Source organism: Marasmius oreades, chromosome 4, assembly GCF_018924745.1.
Source record: "Marasmius oreades isolate 03SP1 chromosome 4, whole genome shotgun sequence".
Lineage (NCBI taxonomy): Eukaryota > Fungi > Basidiomycota > Agaricomycetes > Agaricales > Marasmiaceae > Marasmius > Marasmius oreades.
The window spans coordinates 607,661-631,537 of NC_057326.1; the positions used below are offsets into that span (position 1 = coordinate 607,661).

The 23,877-nt window shown below is 47.9% G+C and overlaps 8 protein-coding genes across 8 annotated transcripts; 5 read left to right on the forward strand and 3 right to left on the reverse strand.

The window, feature by feature from the left end:
* Positions 1-4,543: 4,543 nt before the first annotated feature.
* Positions 4,544-5,889, reverse strand: E1B28_007010 (uncharacterized protein). Its single transcript, XM_043151720.1, has 3 exons — positions 5,406-5,889; positions 5,276-5,349; positions 4,544-5,215 (listed from the first exon to the last, which is right to left on the reverse strand). Exons 1-3 carry the CDS (start codon positions 5,773-5,775, stop codon positions 5,024-5,026), a joined length of 636 nt encoding a protein of 211 aa, XP_043009800.1. The 5' UTR covers positions 5,776-5,889; the 3' UTR covers positions 4,544-5,023.
* A 303-nt stretch (positions 5,890-6,192) lies between these two features.
* Positions 6,193-9,086, reverse strand: E1B28_007011 (uncharacterized protein). The gene is made up of 8 exons (XM_043151721.1): positions 8,966-9,086; positions 8,439-8,902; positions 7,493-8,389; positions 7,266-7,414; positions 7,023-7,210; positions 6,886-6,950; positions 6,434-6,820; positions 6,193-6,366 (listed from the first exon to the last, which is right to left on the reverse strand). The coding sequence occupies exons 1-8, from the start codon at positions 8,985-8,987 to the stop codon at positions 6,262-6,264; spliced, it is 2,277 nt and encodes a 758-aa protein (XP_043009801.1). The 5' UTR covers positions 8,988-9,086; the 3' UTR covers positions 6,193-6,261.
* A 1,294-nt stretch (positions 9,087-10,380) lies between these two features.
* Positions 10,381-10,755, forward strand: E1B28_007012 (uncharacterized protein; the record flags this gene model as incomplete). Its single annotated transcript, XM_043151722.1, has 1 exon — positions 10,381-10,755. The coding sequence occupies one exon, from the start codon at positions 10,381-10,383 to the stop codon at positions 10,753-10,755; it is 375 nt and encodes a 124-aa protein (XP_043009802.1).
* Positions 10,756-14,878: 4,123 nt separating this feature from the next.
* On the forward strand, positions 14,879-15,664 carry E1B28_007013 (uncharacterized protein; the record flags this gene model as incomplete). Its single annotated transcript, XM_043151723.1, has 2 exons — positions 14,879-15,503; positions 15,552-15,664. The coding sequence occupies 2 exons, from the start codon at positions 14,879-14,881 to the stop codon at positions 15,662-15,664; spliced, it is 738 nt and encodes a 245-aa protein (XP_043009803.1).
* A 552-nt stretch (positions 15,665-16,216) lies between these two features.
* Positions 16,217-17,051, forward strand: E1B28_007014 (uncharacterized protein). Its single transcript, XM_043151724.1, has 4 exons — positions 16,217-16,517; positions 16,570-16,614; positions 16,674-16,757; positions 16,831-17,051. Exons 1-4 carry the CDS (start codon positions 16,360-16,362, stop codon positions 16,889-16,891), a joined length of 348 nt encoding a protein of 115 aa, XP_043009804.1. The 5' UTR covers positions 16,217-16,359; the 3' UTR covers positions 16,892-17,051.
* A 2,073-nt stretch (positions 17,052-19,124) lies between these two features.
* Positions 19,125-19,821, forward strand: E1B28_007015 (uncharacterized protein; the record flags this gene model as incomplete). Its single annotated transcript, XM_043151725.1, has 5 exons — positions 19,125-19,131; positions 19,191-19,205; positions 19,265-19,431; positions 19,495-19,745; positions 19,812-19,821. 5 exons carry the CDS (start codon positions 19,125-19,127, stop codon positions 19,819-19,821), a joined length of 450 nt encoding a protein of 149 aa, XP_043009805.1.
* A 1,201-nt stretch (positions 19,822-21,022) lies between these two features.
* Positions 21,023-22,227, reverse strand: E1B28_007016 (uncharacterized protein; the record flags this gene model as incomplete). The annotated part of the gene is made up of 2 exons (XM_043151726.1): positions 21,956-22,227; positions 21,023-21,903 (listed from the first exon to the last, which is right to left on the reverse strand). The coding sequence occupies exon 2, from the start codon at positions 21,899-21,901 to the stop codon at positions 21,023-21,025; it is 879 nt and encodes a 292-aa protein (XP_043009806.1). The 5' UTR covers positions 21,902-21,903; positions 21,956-22,227.
* Positions 22,228-23,259: 1,032 nt separating this feature from the next.
* E1B28_007017 (uncharacterized protein) lies at positions 23,260-23,794 on the forward strand (the record flags this gene model as incomplete). The annotated part of the gene is made up of 2 exons (XM_043151727.1): positions 23,260-23,591; positions 23,647-23,794. 2 exons carry the CDS (start codon positions 23,260-23,262, stop codon positions 23,792-23,794), a joined length of 480 nt encoding a protein of 159 aa, XP_043009807.1.
* Positions 23,795-23,877: the final 83 nt, after the last annotated feature.

Below are 23,877 nucleotides of genomic sequence, written 5' to 3' on the forward strand. Positions count from 1 at the left end.
ATCGGTCACTCCCAGCTACTGGTGTGCGAGTGGGACACCCTTAAAAACGAAACCCGGAAACACGAAGACTCAGAGACCCAATCACCATCTACCGTGGCGTCGTGTTGAGTGGACAATTACATGATGGATGACGTCCCGAGGGCGCCTAGCCAATTACAATCAACAGTTGGGTGGGAAATCAGATTTGTATAGGCTACTGACTCGCCGCCCGGCTTGAGAATCGAAAGGAGGCAAGAGAAAGAGAGTTGATTGTTCAATGATCATGATCATGATGTTATAGTTATAGCATTGGCATCGGGCATGAAGACCTTTCATTCATTCGTCCCAGCCACTTTAAGTGACAGGTTGTATGAGAGACTCACCCCAGTGTGAGATGAAGATGAAAGCTTGATTATTCTACACGACACGGCCATCGAGCGTTCCGGGTCTACGGTGTTTGATGGACGCGGAATTAGCGGTCAGGTAAATGAGAAATCTATAAGCAGTTGAATGACCTCATCAAGGGTGCTGGCAAAGCCACTAGTCCAGACAGAGCTTTGCAGCGCCGAAAGTAATATAAGGCAAGTTGAACCAGAGCCAGGTGGGGGTCTGAGAATTCGAACTATAAACAGAGTTTTCGATCGTGAGATTATGAGATTCTTGTCCTCACCGCTGAGGACGAATATACCCTCTTTAGGAGCGATTCGCTCTCAGGCTTTGCTACTGGAAAAAAAGTTGCTGTTGTTGTGGCTGTTGTAGTTGTAGTTGTTGATGGATCATGGACGTCCACCGATCATATCCTGTGAAAATCGAAAAGAACTTGATCTGACGCTTCTTGTGTACCCCAATCAAGAGGAATGGAGCTAGGGGATCCGAACATTCCTCTAAAGATAAAGAACACGCGACACGCGACAGAGAGTGCAAAGCGCAAGTGGTCGGATTAGGACTTGGACTTACCCACACGACTGTTGATCAGTGACACTCTGGATCGGAGTCGTTCCCGTGCTCGTGAAAGTTCAAGTCGCTCAGCCTACACTGATCAGATACGGATACCCATCATGATAGAGTGAGTAAGACCAAACCACTGCTTTGTGTATACCTCGGACTGGGATGCAGCGCCACTAATGTCCGTACTTGTTCCCCGAACAAGGACGATGAAAAGGCAAGGACGAAGGATGAATTCCAATGCCCAGGGCACTCTCGAGTCTCATATGTTCGGTTGAATGCTCACAGGAACGCTCCTGTTCACCGTGAGTCCACGAAACCTTGAGCGCTCGAGCACTCAGCCGACAAGCGTATCAAAGAAGGTGGAATCAACCCCCCCAGCGCGATGTAAACGGCACCGCTGTTAGTATCAGCTGTGCAAGCCATTTTCATGCCGTGACAGGGAGATTGGAACTGTGGCACATCGCGGGAATTTTGACTCACTTGAACTTAGGTTCCCTCTGTCCTCCGCACAAGAACTGTAGAGTTGATACCGCATATTCCCCAGGGCTGTTCACCATCGAAGAATGGATTCCGTAAGATAATGTATGGGAACTTGAGCCGCCGGTTGCTCAGATCGTCCCGTTTTGCGTTGCTCAAACTGACTAAGGGACGCAACTGGTGTACGGGATACCGGTGGTGTTCATTGTCAATGATATTCTGCCAGCAGTCACGGAATTCTTACTTAGCGAAGTGTTAGGATGGCACGCGCGTTCAAGCCCTTTGGGTGGCCGGTTGTGATCGTGGTGAACAGTCAAGTTGCCGAAACCGAACGCCCGTAAAGTCATGCTTACTAACGTGGGAATTTACCTGCTTCATCTTTTATTCCCACGATTAGGAATCGCACGCACGGCTACACCGAAACGTTTGTCACGACGGTCTCCATAACATCTCAGGTGAGTAGCCCACCATCCCCATTCCCCATATGCGCGTCCCAGACCAGCTCCTTATAGTCATTTCACCTTTTAGGGACTTATTATTATTATCAGGGATTTGCGCCCACTCCCGTTACACTCGGAATTTTCCACGCCTCAGGTTTTTCTTAAGCGATCAACCAACGTGATGAACTTGTTGCAAGCCGTGCTAGCCGTGCGATCCCAACGCTGCCTTGGCGCTTCCCTCAGAGCGCTGCGGAGAACAACAACGGTCGCCAAAATAACTTTCGTGGGAGTTCAAGGTGAACGCTTGAACGGACCACACGGACATGACTTTTGCATGCTGGCAGTTTGCACGGAAATCATCATACACCGAATGAGTTCCGTCAGTTGTAAACTAAAGTCGGTAACTCGTCGCAGCGCTATAGAAAAACTTCGGGCGGCACGCTCAAGAAGTCTTTCAAGAAGGGGAGAAGCAACTATCGAACAGATATGGACAGGTACGACTTTCACGTCGTTTGTTTTTTTTTCAGAGTGTCGCGGGTATCTCGCAGATACACGGCGAAACTATTTGTCGCCTGCTAACCGTACCGACTTTGCGTCTCGGGGTCCAGCATCCACTCATTACTGCCCGTTTTGTTACGAAGCATTTGGATCAACACAAGAAGTTACTTCCTCGTTTTCCCATGGCGGCCCGAAGACGATCAAAGAGGCTTCGGGGACTCCTACAATCAATCTTCCCACTTCCCTGGACAAACTACGGGGTATTGTCGTGGGAGGTACTTAACTTTGAAGGACGACGGTCTAGTTCTCGTTCGTGATCGCCACCCACAGCTAATGATGCGAAGATACTTTTTTCTGGCATAGGGGTCTATTACTCAGGTACTCAGACCCCATGGGGCCGATGAATCGAGAATTTCTTTTCGTTGAACTGCAAAGGTTGAAGGACCCAGGTAGGTCGGCATAATTCGGACTTTCTTATCTGAAAACCAGGTCAGGAAGGTCCCAAGAAATGATCTTGTTCCTTTCCACACTCACGCTTTTTTGCTGTTTTCATCAACAACAACAGTGAAATCTTTTGCACACCGTCAATGGAACCTGAAACCGCCTTGCTACCGCTCTTGACCATCAGTAAACTCTGAGAGGCCTGGGCATGCTTCTAGTCTGTTTTTGTCTCCGCGAGAGACCCCCCCCGATATACCGGGTCTGTCGGGTTTTGATATCCGAATTGAACAGGTTGCATACTTGGTACCGAAAGGTTGCTTCGAGGGGTGACCCTATTCTCGGTGTGCGAATTGAGAGGCCACTTGAACCCGTAACCACTTCTGAGGACAGCCTTACTGAAGGAGTTTGTGTACTTGCGAGTATACCACTTAGATTTTCACAGGATCCCGCCACTAGTCTACCTCAACCGCGTCAAAGCTGGAGGTCTTTCCATCTATGGATTCATCGCAAGTGGAGTTTAGTGCGCAACACGACTCGAAACAACTCCACCAACTTCCAATAGGTAGTAACCCTGTGAACCCGCCCAGCGGGAATCAGCCCCGGTGAGGTCGTGGGTAGGGCTAAGTTTTGACATCTACATTTACCGTTTTACCATCACCGTCCACGCCTCCCCCCCGGCGATTGATAATTGACATAGCCACCGCTATCCGACATCGTGAAACGGTTGTGGCAATCGATCGATGGGGTGTGTGTACTTGGTAGTAGTCGTTTCACTTTCAACATTTTTTCTCAAGGCTTCAATTATTGTGCGCACGTTGTTCCGAGCGAGCGGACCCAACACCACACGCATGCATGCAGAGAGGGTTCTTGGGAGCCCATACAACTCGCGTTGACATGTTCAAAGGAAGTCCGGAGTGCACGGTTTGGTGACCATGCTTGTCTGAGGGGTATCTCGGGAAATGTCTCAAGGTCGGGAGGGGGGGCGGCTGTCAAGTTCAAGTTATTAAACCTTAGTTGACTGTGGGCTCTGGCCCCTCCTCGAGTTGTTGCGACTCGGGGAGGACAATCGATCTTAAACTTAAACTTTCGCCCCACGTCTTAGAACCCAACCCTGTATCATGACCACGACCCTTGTTGGACTTAGAATCCAGATATCCATTGGCTCGACCAGAGCGCCGGGGGGCAGCACTGGACAGGTGTGTGTGTTGTTGTCTTGCGTGGGAAAAGTTCCCATACAAGGTACATTACCCTGCAATGGTTTATTGCAAAAGGAGTACCAAGCGGCCATGTTCACACGTATACCCGTCCTTTACTGTTTTCCCATGACATTGAGCTGCCATGACCCCTCTGGGCCCCAAAGAACCGTCAATTGTCCCTTCCCATCGGAGAATTACATGTAAGCAGCATTTTTGGTCAGAAAAAAAAAGTGAACTTGCCTTTTTTCTTCTATTCGCTGGTTGAACTAGCAGGAGCAAAAAAAAAAAAAGCTTTCTTGAAATAAGACGAATGAATGCAAAAAGGTTGAATGAATTCAAATCATTTTTCTTGGGCGCGCTCCCTCGATAATTGGCATGTTGAAGGTTTAGCATGCATGCATATCGGGTTTGGTGGAAAGGTGTGTAATTCGATCCCCCTACCCCCTTTCATCTGTCACATTCTTTTCGGCGTTCAGCTACTTGGGGATTAGACGCCCTGCACCTACCCCTGCCCTCCCTGTCTTGCCTCGCGGTATTCACGTTCACGTTCACGCAAGTAGAAATTGCCAAGCGAAAAACGGGTGAATAGGATAGAATTTAACTCGTGTACCCGTGCCGAGTCTATGAGATGTATACATGTTCATGTCGCGCGCGAAGTATAGATCGCTGTAAGGGATATTATAGCATAGGAGTTATAGAATAAAACTAATCAAGATATGAAGATTGATGATGTTAGTAAGTTGGCTAATATGTACTTGAAAGTGGGTTGTGAGATATGTGAATACAGTGCAACGAAACCGATGATGATTAATATACACAGGGATGGGGGAGATGCAAGGTGTGTGGCGTGGCGATGTGCCGATGAGAAATGTTGGACAGGCTTGAGAGGGAGCGGAGTGTGGGGCAGAGGGGCGTGGGGCATAAAGCAAGAGCGACAAGGCCGTGGCATGATCGTGACAGGATGGGTGGTGGGGAGAACAAGATAGTGAAATGAAGCTGTCAAGGAAGGGGAACCCTGCTCCCCGAGTTTCGACTTCACTTCTTTCACTCAAAGGCATAGTCAACAGCAGTGATGCACGCTTCGTTGGCACCAGCCTGAGCTTCCCGTCCGTGTTGACGCAAACTCTGCAGGTCATCAAAGAAGGTGTCGCATGCTGGACACGAAACAGAGCCCAGTGAGCTTGAGCTACTACCTTCGGAAGAGTGTGACCGGGATCGTTTAGATGACTGTGAGACCTAAACACGAACACTAATCTCAGTACTGTGAGACAGAGGGAAAGGATTTGGAAAGCTTACCACGTCATCTTCACCGTAATCGTCGCCACAATACGACGATATTTTCCTTTTCAGTGACGATGAAAGGGAGGGTTCTAGAAGGGGTAGAGTTAGAATCGAGAAGTTGACAACAGGGCATTTTAATGCATACCGGACAGCGTGGAACCCAAGTGAGACGAGAAGTTCTTCCGCCACGAAAGTATCCGCTTCATTCTTAGGGAATATGTATCCGAAGAGAATTGGGGTACCCCTTGTTTATCGCATAAGACGTGTGGCGAAGTGGCTTCTAGCGGGTCTTCGGAAGAGCAGTAGGAAGAACATTCGAGTTCTTCGTCGTCGTCAGAGGACGTATACGACGAGGAGGCATAGGAATAATCAGCTATGCGACGTGGTGGGGCAGTACATTCGACGAGCTCAATGACTTGGACAGGATGGTGATAGAGATTGGTGGACTTCAGCTTCTCGTCGATGTCGACGACATTGAGGTCGTGGTGTGTTTGGTATTGTGGAAGGTCGAGCATGGTGAGGAGATGAGCTTGGGTTTATGGGGGAGGGGTTTGGCAGACCTAACTGTAAAGGTGGCATTTTTGTAGTTGGACACAAAGGAAAAGTGTGAGATCTAACCAAGCCCATAATTTGAGCAATGACAGCGACCCGAGATCCATTTTACAAGATTTTCCCATGCCAAACCGGGAATATTTATCACGTGCTGTCTTATTTCAGATCGCGTAGGACAATCCCCTTCTGTCCTCCTCGTCCTCCCACGCCTTTTCATTTTCGCCATCGATTTCCCATCTAATTTTGGGCTAACCGGGAGACTGCATGAAGCCTTTGTTGGCATCCTCCTTTCCCCCCCCGAATCATTATTCTCAATCGCCGCGCCGAACCTTACACAAAAGTTATCGTTAAAGAGCGGTCGTTCACGAAAGAAAAAATTCAAGCCAGTAGATGTTCCATTAATCATTCAAACAACACAAGACAGCTTTATATAATTTTATGACCATCTTTCATGGTCTCATCGGCGCAAGCCATGATTCTGCGGCTTCGAACTGGTCAATCAACTCCTGCAGCACCGCACCCTCCGAATGAAGCTGTCTCATCGCTGTTAACGCCTGGACAAACGGTAAACACCATCAATGAGCAATGAGCAACACGGAAACACGGGAAAGAAAACGTTACCACATCCCAGAACCTGAAGCCTCTCTCAACCTCTGCCTTTGGGTACTTGACGCCAGGGAAAGTTTCTTCACAGATTTCCAGAGCAACCGCTTTAGCCTCCTGAACGCCCTCGGCATAGCGATCACGAACCCTCTCCCCGCGATTGATATGCGTGAGAGCATCCAAGTATACCTTGGCGAGAACTCCGAAACCAGTGTTCACCTCGGTTTGGAATGGTAACGATAACGCGATGTCTAAAAGATCATCCCGCGCCTTGCGAGCATCCCCGCGTAGCAGCATGTTGAGGGACGTCACTTCCAAGAGTGTACGCAAAGCTCTTGTGAGAGAGCGCACAAATGAATTGAACACGAGCAACTCCCGAGACAAGGGTGCCGACCACGACTGAGACTAACAGAACCCCCCCATAATTTACAATGAGATCGTGGTTAAGAGTAGAACGAAATTCTTCCCACCTTGAAATTCAACGGAACTATGCTAAGCACCCGCATAACAAGGAGCATACTTGCTTTTTCATCGTCTGTTCCGAAAGGGGAGGAGAAAAGCTGAGCGCGACGAATTCGAAACTGTGGGAGAATATCAAGTCACGTACCTGTTCCGAAACTGGGTCCTCCGCTAAAAGCGCGCTGCGACCACAGGTGGCCATGCATGACACCTGCTCTCACCAGTTCCAGAAACAGATAGAGCGGGTCTTGGAACTTGTCATTCAGCCGTGAATGTTTGATAGCTGTATTCATGGCCCGTGCAAGAGGTGAGTGCATATGGGTATTCAATAGGAACCTATACCAAAAAAGGAAATTCAAGAAACTGAGGGGTAAGCGGAGGAGTGGCTTACCCTCGTAGCTCAAGGAACCTCCAGATGACATTGGCCACAATCTCATCCTTCTTTTCAAGGGGTGCTTGGGAGTTGCTCTTCACTTTAGTACGTGTTGCGAACCTCTCCGTAGTCGCGCCCAGACATAGCGAGAAGTCAATTGTCGCAGACTAGAAGAAGAAAAAGCGCCACGCAGCATTAGCCTTCAATTCCGATGAAAGGAACAGGTACGGTCCATCAAATCTTACATTTTGTCGCCTCAACTCTTCCTCAATGATCGCGTATGGTACATTCCATCCTGCAACCCGCTCGGCCAACTGTGCCGTTTGAGGGGAGTTGTGCTGGATAGGCTTCTGGTTTTGACTGCCGGGATTCTCGAACCAGAATAAGCCGTGAACCTTCCGAGTCGACCACGAATTATGCGTTACACTGCTGATGAGAGCAAGTGTTGTTGCTCTCGGTCCGGTCTGCCCATCCGTGATGACCTCTTTCACAAATCGTTTATATTCTTGGGTTTCTCCGTTGTCCAATGGAGGACTCTCCACGATTTGTCCGGTGGTCAGCCATACCAGGGCCTGAGGTCCAATCAGGCCCCTCGAGAGATAAAAGTAGACCTCGTCGGGAAGTCGGTTGGTGAAAATTTCGTGCAAGTCCTGCGGAATGTCGGAGGCCGTGGGATGGTGAGAATGATTAGAAAGAGAACTGAGAGCCAGGGGCAGGGAAACAGCAACACCATCCGACGAAAGAATTAAGGAGTATTTGACCATGGAACGTGTACGCGCATAGTGGTCAGTGTACTGTATGGTTTTGACTGCCGGATGTTCGGCGAAAGCAGAGACAGCCGCGTGTCCTGACTTGTAATATTTGACCATATCCACGGTCGCTTTGAGCCCCTGCTCATGGATGGAAGGTGGGAATGGGGGCGAGTGCTCGAAACCAAGCAAGATTCCTATGTCAAGGAACTGATCTTCCGTTACGCCGAGCTCAGGCAGAAGCGCGCGTTTAGATATATATGTGAAAGTAGGAGTGGGAGAAACGAGGTCGATAGAAGTGATGAGTTTGTCGACAGCAGGGTACAGCAACGTGTCTGTTGGACCACAAATGGCATGAATGTAAGATTTTGGATGGCGTTGAAGGTATATCAACTGAGAAGTTGGTCAGAGAGCGTTCGAAAAGAGCAACTGTTCAACTTACTTGTGGCCAGGCGAGATATGGTGAAATGATGAACTCTACGTTTCGATGTCTGAAGATCCTCAGGATCATCCGCCACAGATCCCATTGCTGAAAGCAGCCCCGACCAGCAAACAGTTTAGTTGCAGCTTCCTCCTGGCCTGCCTCGTACTTTTCCCATGCATCACGCCTATCTCTGCAGGCTTCGTTATGTTCCAGATGGTAATGCGGCTTCCACTTCCTATTCGGAAGGAGTCCTGGAAAAACAAAAACGGGCTTGATTCGCAGCTTTTCGAGTGTTCGCAGGTCGGACTCGACCCGTGTTGTGAGGGCTAAAGGCGACCCTCCTGTCGCGGCCAAGAGTGGTTCTTTGGAAGACGGACTGTCGAGTAAATTCTGAATGTAGTAGGATGCATCGATACCCAGTCGAGAGTCTGACAACACGGAGAGGTTAAGCGTTTGGAGATGCTTCCGTTCGACTAAGAAATCTGGAATTTGAAAATGTAAGTATCGAGGAACTCAACATCTAGAGAAAAGACCAGAAAACAAACTTTCAAAATGCTTGATAGCCATTGAAGGCACTGCCTACACGATAGTGAACGTAGAAGAGAAATACGGCCGTCGCTAGTGTCAGTGAGGAGGAGAGGGTGGTCGACGTTGCCAACAGTAACGGCGAACAGTTGACTAACTTAGGTAATCAGCATCGCTCTGCCAACGACGCTCGGACCATCGCTCAACGCAGGCTGCTTTGGAAGCCCCTCACGCTCCGTCTTCCCAGTATCTTTTCTCACTCGTTTCGTTTATTCTCGCAGAGGAATCCTATCGCTATGGAATTCATTCTACATGCTTCCCGCCGCGATAACACAAGCAGGGCCAACTACGAGCAAGAGATCAATTTCTGTACCTTTCGACCCACTTGGATCGTATTGCGGGATGACTAGGCGATGCAAAACATCATTGGATGGCACCATGGTTCCCGCTGGATTGACATCGATGACACAGGGCGTTTCCTCCCACTTTCTCGGGAACTCCAAGCCATCTTTGCTGAGCCGAGGAACCGCAAGATCATAGCCTAGCAAAGATCACTTCCACGGCTCTGTCGAGCTACCTTTGTCCTTGATTGCTATCTCAATTATTCTACCTGAGGAGGGCCATCCTCAAGTCATCAATGGGTGGTTGAACTCGGACTTGGTGGTAAGTACGATACCGTTGACGCGACGGATGGACACTGCTGGCGAATCCAGGCACCTATTGCTCTGCTTACTCCTTACTGCACTGGTATTCCTTACCTTTCAGTGGCAGGGCTGACAGGTTAGTCGAGAAGTGTTGTGCTAAACAACGATGTGACTGACAGTCTCGCTGTTTGATTCATGAAGATCCCAGATATCTCAAAGTCCACCTAGTCACTCAGCTAGTCCATTCAAGGTCCCTGTACCACGAGCCTGGTTTTTCTCCCACATTTTCCCACGCATTTCACGCACATTCGCCTCCATAGGCTCACGGTATTCACCAACGTCCGCACCATGGGGTGAGCTTTCCAAATGGTAGTTGGTTTGTGTTCGATCAATTAAAAGTATTTTTAGCTTGCTTCTGAGCGGTATTGCGAACTTCACTGGTTCTTCCAATCTGTCGAGATCAGCCTGAGAATACGCATGCAATCGAGCCTCTGATTTCCGATATGCTCTCGAGCGTTCAAGGCCACGATGCGGAAGAACTTGCGTTGTATGGATGGTGTACGTGTTATCGGCATCTTCATCGCGGCGGATCGCGACGATTGTGAGTTTATTCGTGCCTTGTGTGGCCGTTCAGAATAAAGTGAATGACGATTTATCCTTCGTGTATTAGACTCTAGGAGCAAGATCTCTAATTCAGTGATCCTTGATTGGCAGGTATGTTCCTCGTTGAATATTCGGAAGCCAGCTCACTCAAGGCCGCAGATTTGAGATTGACCTCTTTTTGTAATCACATGCACAGGGATCTTTTCGAATCTTATCGTCTGTCTACCTGTACCCCTGCACGAGGGGTCCAGACCGTCCAACAGCAGAACACACACGCAGACGGACGTGCTACATGGCTACATGGCTTGGCTATGTCAGGTGGTATTCTTCAGACTGCCACACGATATGGGCGTTCCCCAACTCTCGGTATTGTCGCTGATAGCATCTCTTTTCCGCTTCCCTGGTGTGGCATGCTCAAGGCGGACAGGATGTATCTTGAACCACATCACACTAATTTGGACTCTCCCACCACTGAGCCGCATTACACTCGCTCATCGTACGACCATCGTGGTTCCATGTCCGGTTCCTGCAGATCATCCGACAAACGAGAAACAACTTGTTGAGCTTTTGAGTTCTCCTTACCCAAAGCTATGGGTCCACGCATGATGCCTGTTTTCCCGATGCATTCACACAACAGGACGCGTACCAGACTAGTCGTGTGTCCTGGGAATTTAGATGGTGTTTATCCGTTTTGACAGAAACTGAATTCCCGCGACCCGAGATCAAGCTCAGATGGGTAAGCCACATTTATCTTATCTCCTTGGCCGAACTGAGTCCCCACTCAAAGTTTCGCAAGTCCGAAGTCAGCTTTCGTGGTTATCGTTTCTCCGAATAATGGACAGTTTACTACTTACACCACTCCTTGCACCACTCCTTGTACCACTCCTATGGTGTGTTCGATCAGAAATTGTCTCACGAAGCGAAAGAGGGAGCGTGAAAAGAGTAATACCCGACAATTGCACGGCGACGGATGCACACGCTGCCCTGCTTTCGCTATCTAGGCGACAATCGTTTCCCAAGACCCGTCATTCTTCACAGCATCGAACCGAAGTGGGTTAGCCTCAAGCAGGTTGGTGAGGTATAGATATGTCATTGCTTCTATAGAAACTAATCATTCTTACTACATCGCGTAGGTTTCCTACCTCCAGTATCGCAAAACCGGACCTAGATGCCTTTCCATGAGTCTTCTCCTTAAAAGGACCCGTGGTACACTACTACACTCTGAGCTGACCTGTGAAATAGAAAATTGCGAGCTTGTTCAAGGTATGAGAATAAACATCGTAGCTGATGACATTGTGAAGTCACTATCGACGCCATACCGCAGTCCGTCTCTCGCTCGCCCGTGACTGGGAAGAAAGAATTGCTGCAGTAAACTTACCGTTGTCTATTACCACTCCACAACTTAGTTACTCGCGCAGACTCCAACGACCCCGCAGAGGACGGTTAATGCTCGGAGGACCTACAGAGTGAGCAGATTCTCAGGATTACCCGGTCCTTGATAAAGATGCCGGGAAGTAAGTATTCAAAAATCGGGGAGATCATTATCATCACAAGGAAGCGCATTCATTGATCTTCGACTGGAATCTTCTTTGGTGCGATTCTTCAGAGATTATAATTCAGTAGCTAGAAACGCTTCCCATTGAAAAAAAACACATGATTTGTCTGTCATATAGTGCGGCACAGGGATAATAGGATGTTGAACCCAAAACATTCAATCTTCGAGTTTCGACAATTGAATAGGACTTACTCTGAGTCTTGGAGTTGTCTGGTTGTCGACGTAGGGAAGTGCTCGACAGCTCTCCGGTGGCGTTTTTTGGCGTACCACGGGTTGAGATAATTGGGCTAGCCGCTATACGGGTACTCATACGGGTGTTTACTCGCTGAGTCCGCTAAGTCATACACGGGCATAAACTGTGCAAGTACTTAGCATCTTACATGATCGCTCCGAGCTGCCCCGCAAAGTTAGGGTTGTAGAGTATCAACCGGATCATGATCGTGCATCTCCCATCTAAGTAGCAACAAGTTCTTGTTCACTACCCTTATTGACCAGTGGTTGATGTGGAGAGTACGTGTATACCACCGCTGGTTGGCGGTGATTGATATTTTTTCTCAGGTCTGACGTCGGTAGGAACTCAACATGTATTGAATCGCGGTCGGGCGGGAACTTTGCGGGAACTTTGCGGGAACATGGAAATACGCATCCTCAATAACCATCACCATGGTCCATCACACTACAGGGTAGTCAAAATGAAGAGTTGTGATAGATTCTTGGCCAGCAGGATTAGAAGCCGCCTCAAACGCTCCTAACTGATTGCCCCTAAGTATTTATGTATAGCACAACTTACCGAGCTTACTGGTGTACTACACTACAACCGAGCATCGGAAATTGGAGCGTTGCAATCTGTTCAACTCCCATAGGTCTATTTGTGACGTAGCGTTAGCCATCTATAGCGTTATCGCCTCGAGACTACATACATGATTTATCCATGCAGCGAAACGCTCCCGTTATGAGAGCTCAGCTGGCCTAGGATTGGATATCTCGAGTCTGAGTCGAGTCCGTAGGGAATCGGACACTGAGATAAAGGTAAAATTAGATACTTGCAGGCATATACTTAGGATACCCAGCTAAGTTATTACTAGGCGGCATGTCCGAAGCAACGCGTCAGAGAAAGGTAGCAATAAAAGTTCATCCTGTGGGATATCCTCGAAGGTTTGATTAGATTATAGATTTCCACCTTGCCGCTGTCTAAGGACAACGAGGTGGTCACCAAAGAAAGCGCTCCGTGGCGTCTTGGTGTGAATTTCCACTCTGGATAGATGAGCGCAACGCCGCATCTGTCGGAATCAGAGCGTCAGGCTCAGCTGAGACGGAAGAGAAAAGTGCTCTGTATCACACCCACGCAGGTCGTGAGACGAACCCAAGTAACTTGGATATGACTTCCGCCCGCAGGGCCATACCGTCAATGATCTTTTACAGCACCACGATACTATTTGTAGGGTATGGAACAGAACGATGTGGTGAGAGGCTTTGGAATCCGAAACGGCATGAAAACGACGCAAGAGCGCTGCAGACCGGAATTCTGCTGCACAGGGCTGGGAACGTGTATAAGCCTGACCGGCGAGGAAGTATAGTTTCTGGAACTTACCGATGAACCCAGGAATCCAAACTTGAACCAGGACAATATTCTAGGGCAGTTTAAGGCCAAGTTTAGAAGGCTCGTGGACTTTTCTTCCGACAATCGCAGAAGTACCGACTGGACGTTCAGCTACTAATAGCTCTAACATTCTGGGAGCCAGTCAGCTCGCCGAAAATCCTGGCAGGTGGTCAGCTTCAGAATAAAACAAAGGGCGTCCAAAAAGAGACGCCCAGGTCCACTGAGCACCCGTGATCATGCCGGTTTGAAGGAAACAACAGAAGAATGGAAGCTTGCATCCATCTTGAGTATTTCATTGTACCGTCCCTGAGTATTTGCGCAGATAATCGGGCACTAGAGTTCCTAGTAGCAGGTTGCTCTTAGATGAGTTCTTCAAGGAAGCTCTGAATATTTCAGTGTACCGTCCCTGAAAAATTGCGCTGATAATCGGGCACTGGAGTTCCTGATAGCAGGGAGTCATCCTCAGATGAGTTCTTGGCCCAGTGTGGGAAGTGGAAATACACAATTTGACATACCGTCGGAGCCGTCAATCCCATACCTGAAATATCGTCCTTCCCGACAATATCGGTGCCTCCAACTTCTTGGACATGGATAGCCAGTATGTAGATTATCTCGGAGGAAATTGGCACACGAACGAAAACTCTCGCACTCGCCGTCGAAAGTAATTGACGTGGAAGGTCCGCCGGGCCCTATATGGTACTCACAGAAAGATCCGGATCAGTAATATTCAAACGGGATTCAAGGGAAGTTTTATGATATAGCTCTTCTAAATTCAAATCAAAATTGACAACATTACTTGGTAAAGAATGGCGGGTGCTTACGGTTGAGTGCTAATTTATTCAGTTGAACCACTGGAAGGGACTCGGTGAGCAAGTGCCAAGGCCAAGAGCAAAACGCCACCATCTCTGTACTTACAAGAATACCCGCTGGCAAGTCAAAGGGTGTATTGTACCTCACATATTCGAGGTCATCCATCTTGGTCCACGAGGTGCAAGGAGGTACATACTTTCATTGAACCCTTGAACCCACGACATACCGCAGCATTATTGAACGTCAGAACCTTTAATTTGGATACAACAATTAGCAGAGTAGGCATGCGATGGGTTCCCCAACAGAATCGTAGCACTCCGAGTTCAATTTATCATCAACAGCCTGTGTTAAATGAGCGGGTTCAGGTGTTTGATCGAATTTCAACTGGTGACGTTGAACATTTGAACTGCTAGTGAGACTTTGATAAACAAGACAGACAGCTATCAAGACTACAAATCGTTAGCGGGACGACATACCAATAGCCCCAACGATCGTGGTTAGAGAATCTTGCATATCGAGGTGGGTATGGAAGGTGAGCGATGTCGACGGAAAACCAGGTCGCTTGAGGTCCAAGCACTACTCGGATATCTCGGGTGTGACAGGTGATTGCGCAATTGTTCTCACACTACTCCAACCAAAACAACCGCTTGAACTCCAACCACTCAAGACGCACAACTTCTCCTTCAACCTGCTTATTAAACCAGTACTGGTTTCCGCAACCATGGCGAAGATAACACAATCTGAAAAAGACCAAGAACCCCAAGTTTCTCCCAGGAAAGTCAGGCCAATACCATCCAGGAAGAGTCTTCGCGCGGTCGCGAAACGACAAGAGGAAGAGAGACAGGCAAGGGAGACGGATGAATTAGACGTTATGACGTTGGAAGAAGATGATCTGGGGAGTTCGAAGACACGTCGCTCACCTAGGAAACCACTTGCCAGAACGGCCAGGAACGGAAACGCGGCGAACGGCAAGAATAGAGCCAGGCCCTCGACCAAACTCCTGAATGTGGACGTGACTGGCGTTGCTGAAGATGAGGAATATAATTCATTGGATGATGAAGAGGAGGGTGATTTGGGTGTCGTCGGCCACGGCAGAGCTGGTTCTAGGAAACGACTAGAGAAAGACTACGACAGTGACGCGTTGGATGACGACGAGAGTGAGCCACGGAAGACGAAACGCACTTCGACAAAGAGGAAGCGTGATCTGAAATCACCTTCGAAGAAGTCTCCCACCAAAAAACGACGGAGAATCGAGAAGGATGAAGATGAGGACGATGACGTTCTGGAGTTGAAGGAAGGACAAGAGGTCGTTGGTCTAGTAGTACAGGCGCCAAAAACTGGGCAAGGTAAGGTACTGTAAAGAGTTGTTGGATGTCATGCTGATACTTTGATAGTTCCTGCTGGTCAGATATCAAAGAACACCCTCGATTTTTTGTCAATGCTGGCTGATCCTGCATGCAATGACCGTGAATGGTATGCCATTTTGGATCTAGATTTACCTACATAGATTCACAAACCTATCCGTAGGTTCAAGTTACATGGTTTGTCTCGCATTCTCATCCGGCACGAGCGAAGATCTGAATCGGCTCCTAGAACCTGTGTATCGTCTCGCCGAAAGGGAGTGGAAGGATTTTGTCGAGAAGTTTACCGATTTGCTCATCGGAGCCGACGAACAAATTCCACCACTTCCACCACGGGATGTCATTCATCGAATATATCGAGACGTGAGTTGGAACGGCCCTTCCATTCACCCCCACGCTCATGCTGCTTTCTAAATCCCAGATACGATTTAGTAATGATAAAACCCCGTATAAACGGTCTTTTTCTGCATCATTTTCAAGAAGCGGACGGAAAGGAATTTTTGCAGGATGTACGCATATTTTCCGATTTCGATTTTCCCGGTGACTTGCTGAAAGCCTATACTGCACTCAGACCATATGTAAGTTTATTTTCTGCCATGAGACTTTTTTTCACCAAGCTCATTGCGTTTCTTTTTTCTTTAGATCTAGTCAGTCCACAACCTGACCATCAGTCTCATTACGCTTGCTGATTTTTGTAATACAGTCAGACCAGGTGGACAGAGCTTGATAGCTGGTGGAACTTGGTGTCCTGGGAGGAATGAGCTTGCGACTATGCGGTCCGTCTGCTTTCTCCCTCTGCGTGGTAGAATCTTGATTCCATATTTCTTACAGGTCGAATCTGATGCGCAACTCCAAACCGTTTAGAGACATAATTTCCGCTCCCGACTTTGTCAAAATTTTCGGAGAAGCTAAACCTCAGTCGAAAGGGGAACGGTCGAATATATTTGGCGCTGAGGATGAGCTGAAGGTTGCTCCGAAAGGAGTGGTCAAGGACCATAAGTACGCTGTGTCGCCCTTGATTCACTGAGGGCTGCTAATGTTCGGTGATCAGGGATATCGACCTGCTGAAGTGTCGATCTTTTGCTGTCGTTCATCGGTAAGCCCCGTGTTGTGTTAAAGGCGATCGACTTGTCTGATAGTTATGCTTTCCTTCAGGTTCCTAGATTCTGAAGTCCTGGAATCGGATTTCAACCAGAAACTAGCAAACGTAGCAAGGGTCTTGCAGCCGTTTGTCCATTGGTAAGTAGCTATACCCCCCTCCAGGCCGATGCCACTTCTAACGCACGTCGGAAACCATTCTCTTCTAATCCAGCTTAAACGATCTAATGACGCTGCAAGACCATGAAGAAGAAGAAGGAGACGAGGTGGGGTAGGCTGAATTTTTTTCGTCTGGGTTTGACCCTGGTGGCACCCTCTTTTGTGGTATCTTTTCGGTCCCATTTGTTTTCGATATACACCTGCAGGCCGAGGTGCACTCTTACCATCACCCCCTTGACTGGAGGTCGATCTGTATACGAGATAAACACTTCCAACCTCAGTCTGAATCGTGATGTGAGACTGGCAGCCACATACCAATATGCAAAGTCCCCGGCAGGACGTTAAGTTTGTCGGGCTCTACTAATCTGGGGGGATGGAATAAGATTTTCCATACACTGAGGTATATTCGAGCACACCATGCCGCAAGGTTGAAATCTTCGTCCGCGATGTGTCACGTCATACACTGTCACATTCTGAACTGCCACCAGATATTCAACTTTCAGCATCGTTCTCACTGTTAGTATCCTTCAGCATGGTAGGTCTTCAAAGATTATAATCAAGGAGCGGATGAGCTCACAGAGGAGGTCGCGGGGCAACGAAATTATGCTTGGACAAGAGGCAGAATCTGCAGTCGAGATGTGGACCGTATCGAAATCACCCGACTGCAATCGATGGATGACAGGGTACGCAGTGGAAGACCATGAACCTTTTAGCCCATATTGTGCGTATAATTATTCTAGTACTTTTGAAATAAGGCTCATGATGTTCACGGAACAGCATGGAAGTTATCTTGAAAACGCTAGGCAAATCTTCGAAGCAGATATAACACTCAAGCGAGAGTTGGATTACATGGTGGTGCTGGGTCCCCCGAGTATAGCACTTGACTAAGGCATGGCACGTCTCCACGTTCTATAAGGCATAACAGGTCGTTTACATTTTTTGACATAGGTATACATACAGCATCTTACAAACCATGATACATCGTAAAAACCGTTATAATTGCCTAGCCAACCATCGTTTACAATGCAAGTTCCGTTTACAAACCAAGTCCGTCCGAACTCGAATCAGATGTATATTTTCGACACCTCCGTTCCTCAAGTTCGAGAAACGATTTCGATCCAGCATCTACCGGATGAGGCTTCTCGGAAGTGATATCATGAACCGAGCTGTGGTTGAAAAGCGAGTCGTTGGCCCTTCTAGCTACCATCCGTGTCGGTGTTGCTTGAGGGAGACTCGCGGGGTCGGAGGACCCATAGGGCGCTGAAAGGTGCCGATCCCGGGGTCTCTGTGCACGTTCTTCACTCAAGAGGGGGTACCCTTCCAGGAGTGGCTGTCAGGGATCTCCCCCGGGATAATTTGCGGTGCCCGATAAACGAAAGACAGTTTTATCTCGGTGTACGTTGGCGTCGTTCTTTCTTGGTCGTTCTATATTTGACTGACGGTGAGTTTTTGAGGTCTTCCCCGTACACCAACGCTTCCAACATCCATACGCTAAACTTGCCACACTTCCAGATTATTTCTCTTCATGCACGCTTTATGGAGGGACGCCGTGGCTGTCTTCTCAAAGAAGTTTTTGCCCGGTATTCTGACGGAGAATCCATGCTACCTATGGAATTATAGACCACCGGGGTTCTTTTATGGAACCCATGTACCCTTCTAGTTGGCCTAGTTTCCGCTTGACTGCACGTCGCTCTATTGTAAGCAATGTTTGGATATCTCGTATATTCTGTTCTCCGAGGACTGAACTAAGACAGACATTTAGATGGAACGTCCTGGTTCCTTCGTTGGCTTCGCATCGACTTCCGTTCTCATTCTCGACGTCGCACAGATCGTCAATTTGCGCGGCCACTTGGTTTACTGCAAGAATCTACACAACGGAGTTCTAGTCTCCAACGCGTATGATTGGAAGCACAAGATTATAATGAAGGGCGAGCGGATGACGGGAAAGTAACAATCCTGCGAGAAACATCTAGCATCGATTCGCTCCCCATTCCGACTTCCCCCACCAAACTATCACTTTCAATTCCAGGTTCTGGTGTTTTGCACCTAAATCGCTCGCGGTATCAAAATGGATGATTGGCATCGTGATTTTAGGCGGTTACAGCAGGTCAAAGGTAGGAGGAATGCTTGTGTCGCAGAAGAGTCCCCGTGAGGTTCTTAGCTGAGCTTCTCAATTACAAAGACATTCCTTTTGTCGTCGGACAACTTCTGGGAATGTGGGGACTTGTAAGTGCTTGATCTTCTTGTGGTTATCAAATCCAGGCCAGGGAGGTATAAAAGCTCAACTCGTTCAGCTCCAGATTCCTCAGCAACTTCCTGCAACTCTTCTCATCTCAAAGCATCCCCAACATGTCTTGTGAGTCTCTCATTCTAGTGCACTCGTGCGTATCGGCTAACGGCTGTTCGTCCTCACAGCTCACGATGATAATAGTAAGTCTGATTCCTTCGTTCCCCAAATACATCACTTCCTCAACTGTGAATCTACCTAGTCGAGCACTGGATCGAGGCCCACCACAGGGTTGAGCCAGCCTCCAAAAGCACCAACAACCAGGAAATCCACGTTTTCGCCGTCCAACGAACCCCAGTCTTCGGTTCCAAAGCTTCCGCTGGAACGTGCTATGACGTTTCCTGGAGTTTCGGACCTGCTACGTTCTCGGTAAGTAGAGTCCTTGCCAGCATTGACGACCTGGTACTTATGACCTCTGTTTCATCGGCACAGGTCGAGGCTTGCTTCGATATCAGCTCAGGCTCGATCTCCATCTGTCTCTATGTGAAGATCCCGTTCTTCTCAAAGCAAAAGCTTGGGTGTGCCACTGGGAGTATTACCGAAGGGATCTCTATCGGTTTTGATTGGAAGATTGTGTCTGGGAAGTTCACGTTCACGATCAAGGATAAATGGTTGTGGTTGCACTATGATGTGAAAGTGCTCGGGACATCCTGGAATGGTGATCTCAAGTTGATCCCACTTCCGTGAGTACTTTTGGCTTCCTAGGTTTGGGGTATTAGCTCATTGGGATTTGGTTTACCCTTCCACAGTTTCCTCTAGTGAAGTGCGATGCAAGCACCTCCTGAATTGTTGGCAAGAGCTCCTGAAAGTCCGAAAATCCGAGGAAAAGAAAAAAAAAGAATTTGCGTAAACGTTATAAAATCAAAAAAAAAAGGGTCTGTAAAGTTGTAGTTATCGTTCGACGAGTCGTATTGAATGAATATTCGTTTGTTGTTGTTCTTTTTGAATTTCGACTGTCCGGATCCCCCTCATGCCTACTACTAAATCCCTCGCTGTCACTCAGGGACTACGGTTGCTCGATAATCATAACAGGACTCATATCCATTCCTCTCTAGATCTCAGGTCAGTGAGGTTAAAGGCGTTGAACAAGAATTGACAGACCCAGTTCATCGTGTTCCCTGATATCAGCTAAAGTACCATCATCCCATCTCGAGTCGGTCTTCGATGATAACGTTGATTCGGCTTTCTTTCAGTAGTTCGATTTCCCTGAGCTGTTCAGGATCGATAGCCAACTTGTCGCCGGATTCTGTTTCGCTGTCAAGGCGTACAAGGCGGAAATTCGTTAGAGGATGTGGAGTAAGTTGTCTCGCCCACACTGCTCCCAGCACGTGTTTCACAAATTGTGTGTTCAGTGTGATATCGGGAAGTTCAAGAGAGAGAAGGGCAAGATTTGGAAGGAAATTGCGTGGATGGTCTCTGAGACGGGAAAGAAGGCTCGGGATCATGCCATCGAAAGATGAGCGATCGGAAGTCTGGACCGTGTGGCTGTCGGCGTCGTGGTCAATGTCATGGTCGTCGTTCACTCTACCCACGAATAATGCGAAATGGGTCAAATCAGAAGCTGATTGCAGAGGTCAGAGAGAGGAAGATCTGGCGAGAAGCTTTCTCCCATTTGGAGCATTACGGTCAGGGTGACCCCTTTGAGAGAATTCGAGGATCGCCGAATCATGTTCAGCAAGCTGGTGCCAGGCAGATCCAATTGCCTGTATTCGATGCGTAATGTTTCAAGGAGGGGCATGATAAGGGATTCGACAATAGCGGATAACCAACCGCACTGATCCTGATGAGCGATCGCGGAAAACCGTCGAAGAGAAGGTAACTCGACCTTTGGAAGGGATAATACAACACCATGTTCAGAAGAACTCAAGATCCCTGGTAATGTAAGGGAAACAAGGCAGTCACAGCGCCGTAAGGCATTGAAGAGCTCGTATACTTCCGAAGGCTCGATAATGCGAACCTCTCATGTGGTTAGCCGAGAAAAAGGTAGCGTGCGATTGGAGTCTAAGGAGGTAACGGTGGTAAGTTTCGGTGCCTCCTGGATAGCTTGCCAGAACCAGGGCCATTCACATTGACCAGGGATAACATTTTCTTCGTGCAGTGATTCAAGCTTGGAAAAGTTAAAATTCGAAACTGGTGGGGAATGATTTTCATTAAAACAGAAAAGAACAATCGCCATAACGAGCTCTCTGCATCTGTTAATGTGTTTGAACAACATCTGCCAAACGTCAACGCCTTGTGGCGTGAGGGGAGCATTGCTTTGGCCTGCGATCCGTATCTTCAAAGGATAACCAGCCGAATTCGATAGGTAGGTCTCGAGGGGAAGCCTGATGTCGTAAAGCTCGTCCAAGTGGACGTTGATAGAAGACCAGATACTGGACAGTCTGCCAGCGATGGCCTTCCAACGTGAGCAAACTTGGGAGATGAGGATGGCAGGGAGTCCTGGCAACAAGTTGGTATCGAACGGATAGTCGTGCAGCGACAGGCATAATCTAGAAAAGATCAGCTCCCAGATCTCCACGGGTACCCGTCGATGCACAGAGAGACTGGCACGACACTGCTCTGTGACGGCTTCTGCAGTGATCTTTTCCTTCTCCAGCTGATCCAACTTTCGTCGCAAAACCGAAATATCTTTCTCGTACTGCTCAACTTGTTTCTCCGCTTCCATCAAAACCTTGGTCAAATGAGATATCTCTATCTCGGAGGGTACGTAATCGCTTCGAAGAAATCGAGGTTCAAGCATATGGAATCGGCGAGTATTGGGAACATTGAGAACCTGCTGGCACCTTTGGCATAGAAGTGGTTGTCGATGTACTTGCATTGAAATATCGATTGGCCGCATTCCTGTCTAGTGGTTATATTCGAGTTGAAGAAAAGGAGTCAATGTACCACTCACGTTTTATTTTCTTCCTTCGCACGTAAAACCTTGCACTGTAATGAAAAACGATTCTGAAGCTGTGGGTAGTTCAGTTTGAGTCAATGTTTGAAACTGGGTGAAAATGGTCGGCAAACAGTGGACAACGATAGATAATGGATAGATAGATTACCCGGCATCCAGTCTAAGGTTCCACACGGGCTACTGGTGGGAAACTTGCATCGAAAGTCATCATGATCCAAGCTCACCGCCACGTTAATCTAAACGTGGATGGATGATTCAGAAGTGTAGAGTAAGAGTAAAGGTAAATTTAATCTGATAATCCGTACAGTGTTCCCCCATTCCTTTACACAGCAGTTCTTGACCTCCGGATTTTCGAATAAAATTAAGTTATCCTGTGAATATTTGTGGCCTATGATATATACAGGTGCATATGCTACAATAATATCTAGTTTGGGGACGGGATAGACAATTTATGTAGAGTAGGAACACTCATCTTTAACAACACCCAATTTTTCGACTGCACGACGACTTTACACAGTGTGACCCGCGTGTGACAAATGGTTCACACCTCTTTATTTTCGCCCTGCACGTACACATGACGTCACTTGTCCTTTCGTGGATTTTGTCACGCCGTTGCCTGGTCTGCAATGATTTAGCTTGCCCTCTGTCAATTTTGACAAAGGACCTTAATAATGTGTCTCAGAATACTCATATGGTACCTGTTTATTCACTTGAGAAAGAACTGAACCAATACATGCCTGCATTAAAGTACTAAGAATCAAACAAAAGTGAGATCTGTTCATCAACTGGCTATTTCTGATATATTTTTTGTTATAAATTAATCTCCAGCTGTCCAGGCTGCTCAGGAATGAGGCACGACAATAATATCAACTGCATTTATACTCAGCTACAAGCACTAAGGGTAGATGTACAGGTATTGGGAGATATGAGGCAGTGTGTAAAGGACTGGGGCTGTGTAAAGGAGTGGGGGAACACTGTAATCGTTACTGATAGCATCAAGCAGATGTCAAAAATACTCTCCTCATTCTCCGCTACATCATCATCTTCGTCGCAAACAGGATACATTCCCGTATAGTGCAAAGCCGCCTTGATACACGGAGCACAAAACAAATGCCCACAACTGGCAGTGGTAGAGCAAACCGTGTTCGGCGAAAATTTCTGGCACATGGGGCACTGGAATCCATCTATCTCTTCGACACCTTCCTCCAACTGCGAGTCATCTTCCCATTCTTCTCCAAAGTCAAATGGAGGGTCTCCGAGGTCCTCTTCGTCTTCAAAATCTTAGTCGTCAAAGTCTTCAAATGATGTGTCGTCAGGGTAGTAGACATTGGGATCTCGGTAGCCATTTGGATAGACCTCCAAGGCCAGCTCATCTTCCCAATTCTCTTCGCGCTCTTTATAATCATCCTCATCTTCGTCTTCGTCATCGCTATCATCGCAATGCACGGCTGCGTAATCAATATGCTAAAGGAGGGAAGGGGGAAAGAAATCAGGGGGCCGTTTGGGAGAGAAGAAAAGCAACGCGGAACGCTTACAACTTGGAGACTGCCGGCAGAATCGAAAAGCTTGTCGCATGTGATGCAGTAGTGGTGGCCAGCGGTTTCGAGGTAGTGCTATGCGGGGTGGTGAAATGGTAAGTTGGCGTTTGATGTTGGTCGTTGAAGAACTAGCACTTACTACGCGCAAAGTATTCTGATTAAGGAATCGTTTATGGCAAATGTCACATTGAGGATGACTTTCTGTGGCCTGGATGTGCTTACGACGTTCTCCGTGGTTGTAGAAATACTCGTCACAAGACGCGCAATAGGAGATGGATTCGTAGTAAACCTCGTCTGACATGGTTATGGATGGAGGTGTGATGGTAGATGCTCGAGCAAATGATTCGTACGACTTGGAGTTTCTGAGCACTTGAGCTGGGA

What these genes read in the sequence shown, in the direction of transcription:
- E1B28_007010 (XM_043151720.1), bottom strand. Translation starts at nt 5,775, where the DNA reads ATGCTCGACCTTCCACAATACCAAACACACCACGACCTCAATGTCGTC. An exon ending in CTTGGGTTCCACGCTGTCCG is followed by an intron (nt 5,350 to 5,405) that starts GTATGCATTAAA and finishes TACCCCTTCTAG; the next exon opens with AACCCTCCCTTTCATCGTCA. An exon ending in ATTACGGTGAAGATGACGTG is followed by an intron (nt 5,216 to 5,275) that starts GTAAGCTTTCCA and finishes GTTCGTGTTTAG; the next exon opens with GTCTCACAGTCATCTAAACG.
- E1B28_007011 (XM_043151721.1), bottom strand. Translation starts at nt 8,987, where the DNA reads ATGGCTATCAAGCATTTTGAAA. An exon ending in CATATCTCGCCTGGCCACAA is followed by an intron (nt 8,390 to 8,438) that starts GTAAGTTGAACA and finishes CCAACTTCTCAG; the next exon opens with TTGATATACCTTCAACGCCA. An exon ending in AGGACCCAGTTTCGGAACAG is followed by an intron (nt 6,951 to 7,022) that starts GTACGTGACTTG and finishes CTTTCGGAACAG; the next exon opens with ACGATGAAAAAGCAAGTATG.
- E1B28_007014 (XM_043151724.1), top strand. Translation starts at nt 16,360, where the DNA reads ATGCGCAACTCCAAACCGTTTAGAGACATAATTTCCGCTCCCGACTTT. An exon ending in TCTTTTGCTGTCGTTCATCG is followed by an intron (nt 16,615 to 16,673) that starts GTAAGCCCCGTG and finishes GCTTTCCTTCAG; the next exon opens with GTTCCTAGATTCTGAAGTCC. An exon ending in TTGCAGCCGTTTGTCCATTG is followed by an intron (nt 16,758 to 16,830) that starts GTAAGTAGCTAT and finishes CTTCTAATCCAG; the next exon opens with CTTAAACGATCTAATGACGC.